The sequence below is a fragment of the Podarcis erhardii genome (assembly GCF_964252035.2).
Source record: "Podarcis erhardii genome assembly, chromosome: 9".
Classification (NCBI taxonomy): Eukaryota; Metazoa; Chordata; class Lepidosauria; order Squamata; family Lacertidae; genus Podarcis; species Podarcis erhardii.
Window position 1 is genome coordinate 77,042,973 of NC_138512.1, and position 14,536 is coordinate 77,057,508.

The 14,536-nt window shown below is 48.1% G+C and overlaps 1 protein-coding gene and 1 long non-coding RNA gene across 3 annotated transcripts in view; one reads left to right on the forward strand and one right to left on the reverse strand.

Annotated features, from left to right (window-relative positions):
- LOC309350464 overlaps window positions 1–14,536 on the forward strand; it is a 251,288-nt gene that overhangs the window by 200,124 nt on the left and 36,628 nt on the right. The window lies entirely within an intron of this gene.
- Window positions 118–14,536, reverse strand: part of VPS16 (VPS16 core subunit of CORVET and HOPS complexes) — a 39,087-nt gene continuing 24,668 nt past the window's right edge. Inside the window, exons 18-24 of the mRNA XM_081877454.1 lie at window positions 13,175–13,272; window positions 10,414–10,521; window positions 9,754–9,831; window positions 7,084–7,253; window positions 5,184–5,280; window positions 2,357–2,460; window positions 118–881 (exon numbers count right to left, since the gene is read on the reverse strand). Of these exons, the coding sequence (XP_081733580.1) occupies window positions 737–881; window positions 2,357–2,460; window positions 5,184–5,280; window positions 7,084–7,253; window positions 9,754–9,831; window positions 10,414–10,521; window positions 13,175–13,272 (800 nt within the window). The 3' untranslated portion in view covers window positions 118–736. The remainder of the gene's footprint in view (window positions 882–2,356; window positions 2,461–5,183; window positions 5,281–7,083; window positions 7,254–9,753; window positions 9,832–10,413; window positions 10,522–13,174; window positions 13,273–14,536) is intronic.

The following is a 14,536-nucleotide window of genomic DNA, read 5'->3' on the forward strand; positions in this document are numbered from 1 at the left end:
ATAATAATAATAAAACAGTCCACGGAATTATCCCAGTTTACTTAAAATACCATAAACGCAGGGAGCGGGCAGGATCAGAGCACCACTCGAGAATGGAAGGAGGAAATGACATCACAATGTGAGCAGTTGTTGTTTATTGATACGATCCTTTTGTTCCCTCAAGATTCTTCCCACTTTACAAATTCACAAGGGGATTAAATAAAACGAAGACGGCATTATGGTTATGCAGGCAGTAACAGCGACGAACTCGTGGACTGCAACGAGTCCACACAGAGAGAGAGAGGCAGTTCAGGATCCGGGCGAGCAAACTTCCTCTCCGAAAACGGAATCATTCCCCCTCTTAAACCAACAGCCCAAGAGAGAAGCCCAAGAGCCTGTTGTTTTGCAGAGCGCAATTGAAAAAGCATTTGATAAGGAAGGCTGGGAAGAGAGGGTTTGGGGATTCCTTGTTCGCACGTGTGACTCCTTCTCTCCCAACCAACTGGAATCCAGGAGCATCAAATCCAGAGGAAGAAAGGAAGGAGGAAATTGCCTTGTGCGTCTGAAAACTCACCCACGGCCAACGCAAGGAGCTTGGCTCTCTTCTCCTTGCAAAAGGCTAACACTGGATGGTGCTTCTGCACCAAAGCTGGGCTGATGCCCCCTGTACAGGGGATGTCCAAAACTGACCCCCTGCACCCCACTCCTTCAGCCAAGAGGGAGCTGCAAGGTGAGGGGGGGGAAGGGGGGGAGCCCCCTATTTCTTTCCAAGCTGAGCTTTGGCGAGGTTGATCTTGGCAACGACAGAAGCGTCTGCGGCCGCCGTGCACTTCGAGAGGATGAGGTTCATCTCTGCCTCGTTCTTCCGTTCGATGGCGGCGTCAGAAGCCTGGCTCAAGTCCCTGCCATGAAAAATGGGTGGAGAATAAGTAAACAAACAAACAAACAAACAAGGAGAGGGCAGGGCGGAAATGCCTGCTAAAATGAACGAATTCGCACATTTTAAAATTCATTTGCTTATTTATTTCAGCAGGGTTTGTGGCCTGTGCTCTTTTCCAAGAAAAACGCTCCATCAAGCTGCTGAGAAAATCCACATGAAAAACGCAGGCACTAAAATCCTAATTTAAACCAGAGGTTCCCAAATTGGGTGATTCTGTACCCCGGGAAGGGATGGCCTGGGCTGCTCGCTCAGAAGCAAGGGTGCAGTGGCAAAGGGGCACTGCGGGTGTAAATGACTATCAGACTTTGAAAAGCTGTTATCGCTGGCTCAAGTTCATTCATTTTGTTGACTTGACTAAACTTATCGTATTTTTCATCCTATAGGGCGCACCGGTCCATAGGACGCACCTTGTTTTTTTTTGGGGGGGGGATGAATAAAAAAAATTTTCCAGCCACAGCTGCCGCCCCAAGCCTTGTGCACACCTGCCTGAAGCACGGGGTACCCTCCGGAGGGCTCCGCGTGCTTCGGGCTGCAGGCTGCCGCCCCAAGCCTTGCGCGCTCGGTGGGACCTCCCGCCTGGTGCGCATCGCTTGCAGACACTCGCCGGGGCTGCAGGCTGCTGCCCACAAGCCTTGTGAGCCCGCAGGAACTCCCACCGGGCTTGCAAGGCCTGCGGATAGCTTCCTGAAGCCTGGAGAGCGAGAGGGGTTGGTGTGCACCAATGCCTCTCGCTCTCCAGGCTTCAGCGAAAGCCTGCATTCACCCCATAGGACGCACACACGTTTCCCCTTCATTTTTGGAGGGGAAAAAGTGCGTCCTATGGGGCGAAAAATACGGTAACAGTTTTAACTGGATCTGGATGAATATGCAGTTGTAACACCGGTCCTAAAGGATCTATACTGGCTCCCAGTATGTTTCCAAGCACAATTCTGAGTGTTGGTGCTGACCTTTAAAACCCTAAACGGCTCTGGCCCAGTATACCTGAAGGAGCGTCTCCACCCCCATCGTTCTACCCGGACACTGAGGTCCAGCTCCGAGGGCCTTCTGGCGGTTCCCTCCCTGCGAGAAGCCAAGTTACAGGGAACCAGACAGAGGGCCTTCTTGGCAGTGGCACTCACCCTGTGGAACGCCCTCCCATCAGATGTCAAGGAAATTAACTACCAGACTTTTAGAAGACATCTGAAGGCAGCCCTGTTTAGGGAAGCTTTTAATGTTTAATAGCGTATTGTATTTTAATATTTTGTTGGAAGCCGCCCAGAGTGGCTGGGGAAACCCAACCAGATGGGCGGGGTATAAATAATAAATTATCATCGTCATCATCATCATCATCATCTTGGTTGCCCTCATCTCTGCCTCCAGCCCAAAAGGTGCCCGGAACAAGTGAGCCAACCCCACTGCTATGGGGCAAAGACATTCCCCACCAGACCAGATACGTACCCTACCAGAAGGAAGGCTTTCACCCTTTGCTCTGGGGCAACGCGGGGGGCGTACTTCTTTGCTTCGTGGCGGTTGTGGTGCTTCATGCTGATCTCGACAAAAGGCTGCCAAAAAAAAATCCCACAGTGTCAACACAATGCAAGTTTCCCAAAGCGAGCACTATAAATGCGGGGGACCCGAGGGCCATGCTCCTTTTCTATGCAGCCTTTGGAGGGTCGCGCGTCCTCTGTATCCATACCTAAGGTACAGGTGTAAGAGGCTTGTTCGTAATTATATTTTGGGAGTGGTTCCTGTTCTCGTGTGGCTGAATCGTTTTATCCTTTCTTTAGGCATACCAGGTTCACAGAATCATACAGCTTGCAGGGATCCTGTGGGTTTGTTGTAGTGATCAGGTGGGATTACTATGAGGAATTATAAAATACTGTATTTTTTGCACCTGACCATAAGACGCACCTGACCATAAGACGTACCTAGTTTTTAGAGGAGGAATGCAAGGTGGAAAAAATTCTTTAAAGGGAGCCGTGAGCAGAGCCCGCATGCATCCCAGGCTCTGTTCAGCGCTCCCTTTCATGAGCCCTTGCAGGCTTTTCCCCAGGTTGCCCTTCTCCCTCCTCAGGGAAAAGCCCCCAAGAGCCGAACACATGCTCTGCGTTGCTCTTTAAAGGGAGCACAGCCTTTGCTCCATAAGAAGCACACACATTCCCCCTTACTTTTTAGGAGGGAAAAAGTGCGTCTTATGGAGCGAAAAATACAGTATGCATCAAGCAATTGTGTCTGCTATGAAAGCATGGCGTTGACTGGGTTTGATTCATTGTCAATAATTTCTGATCAAATCCCACAAGCCTCTGCATCTCTGATTTCTCTACACCTGACCGGCACATATAAGCATTCGAAATACACAGGCCAGTTGCTTCATCAGGCATCCTCAGTACATAAAGATGGTAGGTTACTTTGATGTACCCTTCCTTGGTTTTGTTAATCTTAGGTATCTTTATCATCTTCATGTGAAACTATTTCCAGGCCCTATCTCCTTGCCATCCTTCCTCTCATGTTTATTCCTTGTTTATGATTTCCGGGGATGCTGAATGCATTCCTCCTTTTTAGTCCAGTTTCATTTACTCTCAGATATGTATGCATGCTCAGAGTAGTCTTTGTAGTTAAAAGAATTTCTTCTGATCTGATTTTGTCCCACGTGGGGGTTTTGTAATGCTCAGAGGAACTCTGATTGGTTCTTACGAACACTGTAAAAAGTTCTTTTGTGAATAAAACGACCTGAGACGATTATTATACGCACCACTCCCAGAGTCTTGCTGGTCAAGTCTCGTGTGTATTCTAATAATAATAATAATAATAATAATAATAATAATAATTTATTATTTGTACCCCGCCCATCTGGCTGGGTTTCCCCCCAGCCACTCTGGGCAGCTTCCAACAAAGACCAAAAACACACTAAGCTTTTTTTTTTTTTTTTTGCCTGACCGTAGCTTTTGCCTGGCCCAACCCCAGACTTAGAAGGGCTTGAGGGGCAAAACCCAGTTTTTGGAGGGTGCTCAGGACTGAAGTCTGCCATCCTGACTGGAATTGATCGCAAATGATCAATGGGGCTATCCCTCGGGGGAGCAGATTCAATGTCAGCCATTTGTAGATTGATGTTAGGCAGATGTTAGCCTCCACTCTCATCATCCCCGTTTCTAATCTAACCCATGTGTTTGAGACACATCTGGGGACTTGGGGGATGATACAGCCAGGCAAAGAATATTAGACACCGAGAGACAACAGGACTGTGCAAGGTGCCCCGACTATAAGATTGGAGAAATTGGGAGATATATAGCCACACCGGCAGCATATCTCTTCTTTCTCGTATCTAGAAATGCAAGAAGGGCCTTTACACTCGCCAGAAGCTCAGCTCTTCCCTCGCCGGTCCTGGAAGGAGCCTTTTAAAAAGTCCCATATGCTCAGAGACTTTGTGCCTGTTCATTGGGGGATCTAGGAAGCCCAGGGCACTTGTTCTTTAGATGTCCCTTTTATGAAGAGGCACGTATGTAGTAAGACCATTGATCCCCTGCTGGTGAGGCTCGCTGACATCCCGGAAAAGCAAAAATTTGACCTTTTGCTGTTAGGCAAAGATCAGAAAACGACCCATATGGTCGCCAGATTCTGTGTACAGATCTGTAGACGTAAACTCAAAATAGTCCGTCATGAAAATCCCAAAACTCGGTTCCATGGGTGACTCTGGGTCAATTCTCTGGGATAGTTTATTGTTGTACATTGTTTTTAAATTTATTGTTGTACATTGTTTTAATTGTCTGTTGTACTTCTGTGACTGTACCCTCAAGTGCGTTTTATAAGCTGGTCTCCGACCGCAATAAATCACCGTATTTTTTGCTCTATAAGACGCACCGGACCACAAGACGCACCTAGTTTTTGGAGGAGGAAAACAAGAAAAAAAATATTCTGACTCTCAGAAGCCAGAACAGCAAGAGGGATCGCTGCGCAGTGAAAGCAGCAATCCCTCTTGCTGTTCTGGCTTCTGGGATAGCTGCGCATCCTGCATTCGCTCCATAAGACGCACACACACTTCCCCTTACTTTTTAGGAGGGAAAAAGTGAGTCTTATAGAACAAAAAATACGGTATCTATCACTAAGATTAATCAGAGTCCAATCCTTTCTTTGCTTTGGGAACGCCACATTTGACTAGCACAACCCCCGGCGATGCAGAAATCTCAACTAAAGCGCCCCCAAGGCTGATGCCCAGGAAATCACTGAGCAAGACCGGGCTCCCGTGCCTGGACAGTTTCCTGCCCGCCCCTCCAACGTCCTTCCTTACCAGGTATCCAATGGGGGACTTCTTGGACTTAGAGAACTTCTCCAGCTCCTCCCAGTCTCCTTGCTCAGCCAAGGCGCTGATCTTCAGCCACCAGAACCTAACAGTGCAAGAAGGGGACAGCGTCACAACTGCCATGCTGGCCAGACCAAGAAAAGTGTGTCTGTATTGGGGGAGGGCGGTCCTCAAAGATCTGAGAAAAGTTGGCCCTCCAGTCTGTGGGATGTGATACATCAAGTAGCAGTCAAGTACAACATTCCTTGTTTTCCTAGAGTGGACATGCAAGGGGATGTTTGGTCCAGCCAGTCGGAACTTCCTGTTTCCTCCTGGGCTGGAGCATCCTTCCTTTTGCATGTGACTAGACATGGCTATCCAGGAACAAAGGGCACCTTTTAACCTGTATTTTAAATTAGTTGGTTTTTCCCCCCTATTATGTTTTTACTGGTGTTAGCCGCCCTGAGCCCGGCTCTGGCCGGGGAGGGCAGGGTATAAATAACATTTGGGTATAAATAACATTTATTATTATTTATTATAATGCACTATCCTCCCCCCAGGCAAGGAGGAGGCGTGACCAGCATTCAAGGGCCCATCCCAGCCAGGCTAAAACACTCCAGGGGGGGCCAGCAAGGGGCGTGGCCTGGAGAGAGTGCCCTGGGGGAAAGCCGGTTCCCCAAATCCCTGCCCCAGATTATGGGGCTTGGCTCTATGGTGAAGGAATGGGGAACCGGGCCGAGTGTATTTGGGGCACTTTCCCAACTCAACTATCCCGTGTGACTCTTGATCATAATAATATAATAATAATAATAATTTATTATTTATACCCCAACCATCTGGCTGAGTTTCCCCAGCCAGTCTGGGTGTTAAAAACAATACAGCATTAAATATTAAAAACTTCCCTGAACAGGGCTGCCTTCAGATGTCTTTTAAATATAGGATAGCTGCTTATTTCCTTCACATCTGAAGGGAGGGCGTTCCACAGGGCGGGCGCCACCACCGAGAAGGCCCTCTGCCTGGTTTCCTGTATCCTCATTCTCACAATGAGGGAACCGCCAGAAGGCCCTCGGTGCTGGATCTCAGTGTCCGGGCTGAACGATGGGGGTGGAGACACTCCTTCAGGTCTACTGGGCCGAGGCCGTTTAGGGCTTTAAAGATCAACACCAACACTTTGACTTGTGCTCGGAAACGTACTGGGAGCCAATGCAGATCTCTCAAGACTGGTGTTATGTCGTCCCGGCAGCTACTCCCAGTCACCAATCTAGCTGCTGCATTCTGGATTAATTGCAGTTTCCGGGTCACCTTCAAAGGTAGCCCCACATAGAGCGCATTGCAGTAGTCCAAGCGGGAGATAACTAGAGCATGCACCACTCTGGCGAGACAGTCCGCAGGCAGGTTGTGTCTCTACCTGCGTACCAAATGGAGGTGGTAGACAGCCGCCCCGGACACAGAATTAACCTGCGCCTCCATGGACAGCTGTGAGTCCACAATTACTCCCAGACTGCACACCTGGTCCTTCAGGGGCACAGTTGCCCCATTCAGGACCAGGGAGTCCTCCACACCTGCCCGCCCCCTGTCCCCCAAAAGCAGTACTTTTGTCTTGTCAGGATTCAACCTCAATCTGTTAGCCGCCATCCATCCTCCAACCGCCTCCAGACACTCACACAAGACCTTCACCGCCTTCACTGGTTCTGATTTGAAAGAGAGGTAGAGCTGGGTATCATCTGCATATTGATGGACACCCAGCCCAAACCCCCTGGTGATCTCTCCCAGCGGCTTCATATAGATGTTAAAAAGCATGGGGGAGAGGACAGAACCATGAGGCACCCCACAAGTGAGAGCCCAGGGGTCTGAACATTGGGGCACGGGATCGCCGCTCCCTCCCTGCCACTCCCCACGCTGCCCTGACCGTTTGTCGGGGATCTTGAAGTCGCGGTAGAACTGCTCTGCTCGCTTGTGGTTCCCCTCTAGGATGAGGTTGTAGACGGTGTCGTGGAGGGACTCGTCCAGGTAGGGCTTGTCAAAGTCGGCCTGGAGGCGCCGCTGGCTGCGGAGGAGCTTGATCTGGTCTTCGGTGGCCTGGAAAGGGAAGGCGAGGAGAGAGAGGGAGACTTAGAGGACGCTGCAGGCGGACAGACAAAGGGACATCCAGGCCTTTTTCACTTTCGGGGCAGCAATCCCTTCGGGGCGACAGGAGAGAGCCAGCAGTCAATCATACGAAGCAAGTGGAATTACTGTATTTTTCGCTCTATAGGACACACTTTTTCCCCTCCAAAAATTAAGGGGAAATGTGTGTGCATTTTATGGAGCAAATGCAGGCTCCTTGGCTTCAGCAATAGAAGCGCGAAGCCTCCAAAGCGCAGAGGGAGAGCTCCCTCCGCGCTCCGGAGGCTTTGCGTTGCTTTCGCTGAAGCCTGGAGAGCGAGAGGGGTCGGTGCACACCGACCTCTCTGGCTCTCCATGCTTCAGGGATAGCCGCCTGAAGCCTGCGGAGCGCAGCGCGAGTTCCCACTGCACTCCGCAAGCTTTGGGTTCCTTTCGCTGAAGCCGGGAGAGCAAGATTCTCCTGGCTTCAGCAGAGAGGGAGAGCTGCGCAGCGCCCCTTCAGCCAAGCGGGAGGAGAAATGGAAGGGGCTCTGTTTCTCCTCCCACTTCGCTGAAGAGGCACTGAGCAGAGAGGAGGAGAATTTTTTTTCTTGTTCTCCCCCTCTAAAACAAGGTGCGTCCTATGGTGCAGTGCGTCCTATAGAGCGAAAAATACAGTAACTCTATTAGGATCTTGAGTGCCAAGCCTAAGGAGCACAGGAACTCATCTCTGGTGGGTCTTGTCCCCATGAAGCAGTTGCTGAGACTGAAGGTCCCCGGTTCCCCACAGCTGCCTAAGTCCCCTCCTCTCCAGGGTGTTCTCCAAACAATATGAGACTGTGCCTCCATGCAGTCAACCTCTCCTCCGCCCTTTTCATTCATTTTAGAGCAGGGTTTCCCACACTTGGGTCTCTAGCTGTTTCTGGACTCCCATGATCAGCGGTCAGGGATGATGGGAACTGTAGTCCAAAAAGAGTTGGAGACTCAAGTGCAGTCAACCCTGGTTTATAGAAAAGGAGAGTAAAAGGACATTTATGAATCGTGCATGGCATGGAGGGAGTGCAAAGAGAAAAGCTTTTCTCCCTCTGCCTTGACACCAGAACTCACAAAGCTGAATACTGGAAGATTCAGGGTGGATAAAAGAAAGTATTTATTCACGCAGTGCAGAGTTAAACGATGGAACTCCCTGCCACAGGAGCCAGGGTGGCCACTGAGTCAGGTAGCTTTAAAAGAGGACTGGACAAATTCAGGGAAAAGAAGAGGAAAAGCCTTTGACTGTGTCGACCACAGCAAACGATGGAAAGTTCTTAAAGAAATGGGAGTGCCTGATCACCTCATCTGTCTCCTGAGAAATCTCTATGTGGGACAAGAAGCTACAGTTAGAACTGGATATGGAACAACTGACTGGTTCAAAATTGAGAAAGGAGCACGACAAGGCTGTATATTGTATCCCTGCTTATTCAACTTATATGCAGAATTCATCATGTGAAAAGCTGGGCTGGATGAATCCCAAACCGGAATTAAGATTGCCGGAAGAAATATAAACAACCTCAGATATGCAGATGACACAACCTTGATGGCAGAAAGTGAGGAGGAATTAAAGAACCTTTTAATGAGGGTGAAAGAGGAGAGCGCAAAATATGGTCTGAAGCTCAACATCAAAAAAACGAAGATCATGGCCACTGGGCCCATCACCTCCTGGCAAATAGAAGGGGAAGAAATGGAGGCAGTGAGAGATTTGACTTTCTTGGGCTCCATGATCACTGCAGATGGTGATAGCAGTCACGAAATTAAAAGACGTCTGTTTCTTGGGAGAAAGGCGATGGCAAACCTAGACAGCATCCTAAAAAGCAGAGACATCACCTTGCCAACAAAGGTCCATATAATTTAAGCTATGGTTTTCCCAGCAGTGATGTATGGAAGTGAGAGCTGGACCATAAAGAAGGCTGAGCGCCAAAGAATTGATGCTTTTGAATTCTGGTGCTGGAGGAGACTCTTGAGAGTCCCATGGACTGCAAGAAGATCAAACCTATCCATTCTGAAGGAAATCAGCCCTGAGTGCTCACTGGAAGGACAGATCCTGAAGCTGAGCTCCTCATGAGAAGAGAAGACTCCCTGGAAAAGACCCTGATGTTGGGGAAGATGAGAGGGCACAAGGAGAAGGGGACAACAGAGGACGAGATGGTGGGACAGTGTTCTCGAAGCTACCAGCATGAGTTTGACCAAACTGCGGGAGGCAGTGGAAGACAGGAGGCCTGGCGTGCTCTGGTCCAGGGGGTCACAAAGAGTCGGACACGACTAAACAACTAAACAACAACGGTCAGGATGGTTGTGCTCGAGCTCTTGTGCTCAGATGCTGCTAGCTGGTTTCCCACAGGCAATCTGGTCAGCCCCTATGAAAACAGGATGCCGGGCAGGACATGGGCCACTGGCTTGACACAGCAGCTTCTTCTGATGGTCATGACACACAAGAGATGCTTCTTCATGTACTCACCTTGGCCGCAAACTCGTTCTTGGCTTTGTAGTACTCATCCACTGCGTTCTGCAAACTGGCCACTCGCCCGTCGATCTGCTGTGGAAGAAAAAAGAACCCCTTGTGCGTTTTAATACAGGCAAAGAAAAATGGCCCATGTCTGCTCCAGAATATACAGCAATTGGGCTAGGAACAATAATGGAACCTGTTGCTTCCTTGATGGGGACTGGACCTGTATGAATAATCTGCCTTTTCCCTGCAATCTCAGAGCTCTGGAGACTGAAAGATTTATGTAGGACAGTTCTGCGCAGAGAAACGCGTCCTGCGACCTGAGGTAACTGCGTGCAAGCTTCCTTAATCGGCGCACATTTCCCTGTTTTATTCTTTTTCACATGGGCAACCGTTGTCTTAAATTCAACACCAACTTCCCTCCCCGAATCCCACTCCGCCCGTTGCTCACAGCAGCCTTATTATGGGCCAGAAAGTTGGAATGCATGGGGCAGCATTTTTGGCTTCCAAAATGAAAGCCAAAAGGTTCTCGGGTTGCACAGTTTACTGCACAGTCCACCAGGCTCACAAACGTGGAGCAGACGCTGCCCAAACTATATATCCTGCCGCAACCTCCTAAATCTAGATTTAGGACACCCTTTTCTCCCTGCCAGTCTCCCGGGAGCTCCTTACCTTATCGCCGGCATAGCTGGCACGCACGTGGAAGTTGCCCAACTCCTGGTGGTCGTCGTCTTGGTTGTAGAGGTCTTTGAGCGTATCTAGCTCTTGGTATTTGCAGAACTGGGGACAAGCAAGCCAAGGGTTAAATATCTATCTATCTATCTATCTATCTATCTATCTATCTATCTATCTATCTAAGTCCTATACCGGCCTTCATCCAAGAGTCACAGGGTGGTTTACAATACAGTGGTACCTCAGGTTACATATGCTTCAAGTTACAGACACTTCAGGTTACAGACTCCGCTAACCCGGAAATAGTACCTCGGGTTAAGAACTTTGCTTCAGAATGAGAACAGAAATCGTGCTCCGGCGGCGCAGAGGCAGTGGGAGGCCCCATTAGCTAAAGTGGTGCTTCAGGTTAAGAACAGTTTCAGGTTAAGAACAGACCTCCAGAACAAATTAAGTTCTTAACCCGAGGTACCACTGTACAGTGGTAGCTCTGGATGCGAACAGGATCCGTTCTGGAGCCCCGTTCGCATCCTTAAGCGTACTCCACCCACGTCTGCGGGTCATGATTCGCTGCTTCCACGCGTGACGTCATTTTGAGCATCTGCGCATGCGGTGAAACCCAGAAGTAACACGTTCCGCTACTTCCGGGTCGCTGTGGAGCCTAACCTGAAAACACTCAACCTGAAGCACATTTAACCCGAGGTATGACTGTATAAAAAACACAGAAATGCACAACAGAAACACGCACTGTTTAAAAGGCAATGGGTATGTGAATCCAGGGCCCACCTCGCAGGCTTGGTGGGAGGATGCAATGAGAAACAATCTGAGTAACACAGAGCAAGGTGGCAATTGAGGGGAAGAGAGCATCCTTCCGGGTGCAAGTGCTCCGAATTCAATTCCTAGGCTCTCCAGCATCTTCACTTCAAGCAAGCACTTCAAAAAAACTGTAACTTTGGCTGTGTGTTTTTTTAAAAAACCCAATTTATTTGACTTTTAATTAGCAAACCGCCTTTCTATACTATTTTACAGAAGGCGGTTTACAGCAACAAGATATACAACAAAGAACTCACACCTTATAGATGCTGGGAAATTCCATTCCACCTTTAGTTACAGACATGGAATTGTTGCGTGTCACATGTCTGTTTACTTTCCAGCACAGTCTGCTGGGAACTTCTGTTTGTGTATAGCCTTTGCTTTAGACATTCTTTCGCCGAGAAGGAAAAGCGAGAGACGACATGTTTCTTTGTCCTGATTTATGATTAATAAATCCGTAGTTGTAGTATGCTTCCACAAGCCTCACGCCTATTCTGTTTGCACACTTTGCTCTGCTGATATAGCGTGCCCTGGCTGTGAAGCATGGGTCACTGATTTACGTCGGAGCAGAGGTCGATGGGTCTTTGCAGCGGGACGGCTGGAAGGAGACGACCCAGCTCAGGCTAGCCAGCTGGCCTTGCGACCCTCTGCATGCCGACAATAATCATGTGATCCAATACAACAGGTCATAATAAAACACAAGTTTAAAATGGAACGACTTATATCAAATATAGTAATATTCAATAATCTATTAGAATAGAATAGTACACAATAAAATTAACTCTCAAAACATCAGCAAAAAATAATTAAACAGAAATTCACTCTTAACCATTACAATGCATAATTACTAAACTATGATCAATGAAAATAACTGCAAGTTGCAATGCATAAAATACCATATTGGCCTGAATATAAGCCACACTTTTTTTCCAAATTCCGTCTGTGAAAAGTTAAAGTGCGGCTGAAATTTGCGACTTTACAAAAACGGGCTTTTACGATATCGCTGCTGAAACAGACATATGGTAAAACGGAACGGTTGTGAGTGCCTGCAGAATTTTAAAGAAGCGGCTTATATCTGGGTATTGTCTTTTTTTCTCTCCCGAATTTTAAAGGTGTGGCATATATTCGGGTGTGGCTTATATTCAGGCCACTGTGGTACCACAACACATACAAAACCACGTAAAGGGATCAAACTGAGAAACCAACACACACAATTTATAAAATTATTATTTTTTAAACCCCTGAACTCCTCGTCTTCCTTCCCAGCTGTTCCAACACGGTATCTCTTATCGTTGTCACGACTTACTGTTACAATTTTCACTCATCAATTATCATTGTCATCAACAATTTACAGCCCAATTTTCATTATGAAAATATATATGTGGGTCGAGATTTGTAAACTGTCTTGCCGTTGAAGCCTGAAGTTGTCTGGCAAGGACGAGAAAAAACACTACAATATTAAAACGACAAACTCTCTGAAAATCAAAGTAGCTCTGCATGTTTTTTCCTGCTATCATCATCCTCAACATTAAGACGACCCATAATATTTTTATTATGTTTTCAGGTATGCTGTAAGCTGCCCAGAGTGGCTTGGGAAACCCAGCCAGATGGGTGGAGTATAAATAATAAATTATTATTATTATTAACTTCCTCCTAGATCTGAAAACCGACAGGGGTGGCCAGCGTATCCGGCCCCTCACAGGCTTCTTCCGGCCCTCATGTTTAAATGCAGAGCCTGGGGGTTGAATCCTGCACTGTCAATTCCTGCAAATTCTGTGCTCTGCCCCTGACCTGCGGCCTCGATCCTTCTCGGCTTCCAGACCTCTTCCTTTCCTTAGTCTCGCAGCAGGGCCTGGGATGTGTTTCGCAGCTGAATTCAGCCCTCCAGGCACACCTGCAAATGCATCCGCATGCCACCGCCCCCTGCAACAGGTGTGCCTCCAAACCTCACCTGGCGATAGAGGCTCAAAGCCACTGGCTGGTTCTGCAGAGTCATGAAGAAGGCGCCGCGGTTCAGCTCATTCTTCAGGTGCAAGACGACCGTGTAAACTGGGAACGAAGAAGAGAGAGGCCGGTTAGATGGAGAGCAATGAGCCCTGAAGCAAAGACCCCCTTGAGCGATATTATAGAACCTAACCAAGGGACTCTCTGCGCACGCCAACAGCTTCTAGGAGCCACAGGTGCAGGATGAGGACCAAAGATGGACAAACCTTTGAAGGTCACCTAGAAACTGCAACTAATCCAGAATGCAGCAGCTAGATTGGTGACTGGGAGTGGCCGCTGAGACCATATAACACCGGTCCTGAAAGACCTACATTGACTCCCAGTACATTTCCAAGGACAATTCAAAGTGTTGGTGCTGACCTTTAAAGCCCCTTAAAGCCCAGTATACCTGAAGGAGGGTCTCCACCCCCATCGTTCAGCCCGGACGCTGAGGTCCAGCTCTGAGGGCCTTCTGGCAGTTCCCTCACTGTGAGAAGCCAAGCTACAGGGAACCAGGCAGAGGGCCTTCTCGGTGGTGGCGCCCGCCCTGTGGAACGCCCTCCCAGCAGATGTCAAGGAAATAAACAACTATCTGACTTTTAGAAGACATCTGAAGGCAGCCCTGTTTAGGGAAGTTTTAAATGTTTGATGTTTTATTGTGTTTTTAATATTCTGTTGGGAGCTGCTCAGAGTGGCTGGGGAGGTCCGGCCAGATGGGCAGGGTATAATATGTTGTTGTTGTTGTTGTTGTTGTTGTTGTTGTTGTTGTTGTTGTTGTTGTTGTTATTATATGTTGTTGTTGTTGTTGTTGTTGCTGCTGCTGCTGCTGCTGTTATTGTTAATTAGCCTGGAAGGAGCACAAAGTGTCCCCTGCCACAGGTACAGTGGTACCTCAGGTTACAGATGCTTCAGGTTACAGACTCCGCTAACCCAGAAATAGTACCTCGGGTTAAGAACTTTGCTTCAGGATGAGAACAGAACTCGCGTGGCAGCGGCAGCGGGAGGCCCCATTAGCTAAAGTGGTACCTCAGGTTAAGAACAGTTTCAGGTTAATAATGGACCTCCAGAATGAATTAAGTTCTTAACCCAAAGTAGTTGTTGTTGTTGTTGTTGTTGTTGTTGTTGTTGTTGTTGTTGTTGTTGTTGTTGTTGTTGTTGTTATTATTATTATTATTATTATTATTATTATTTATACCCCACCCTCCCCAGCCAAGACCAGGCTCAGGGCAGCTAACAACCGATATAAAAACAAACTGATTGAAATACAACTTAAAAACAAAATTAAAATACATTAAAACATTAAAATGTAGCCTCATTTCAATGGAAACTC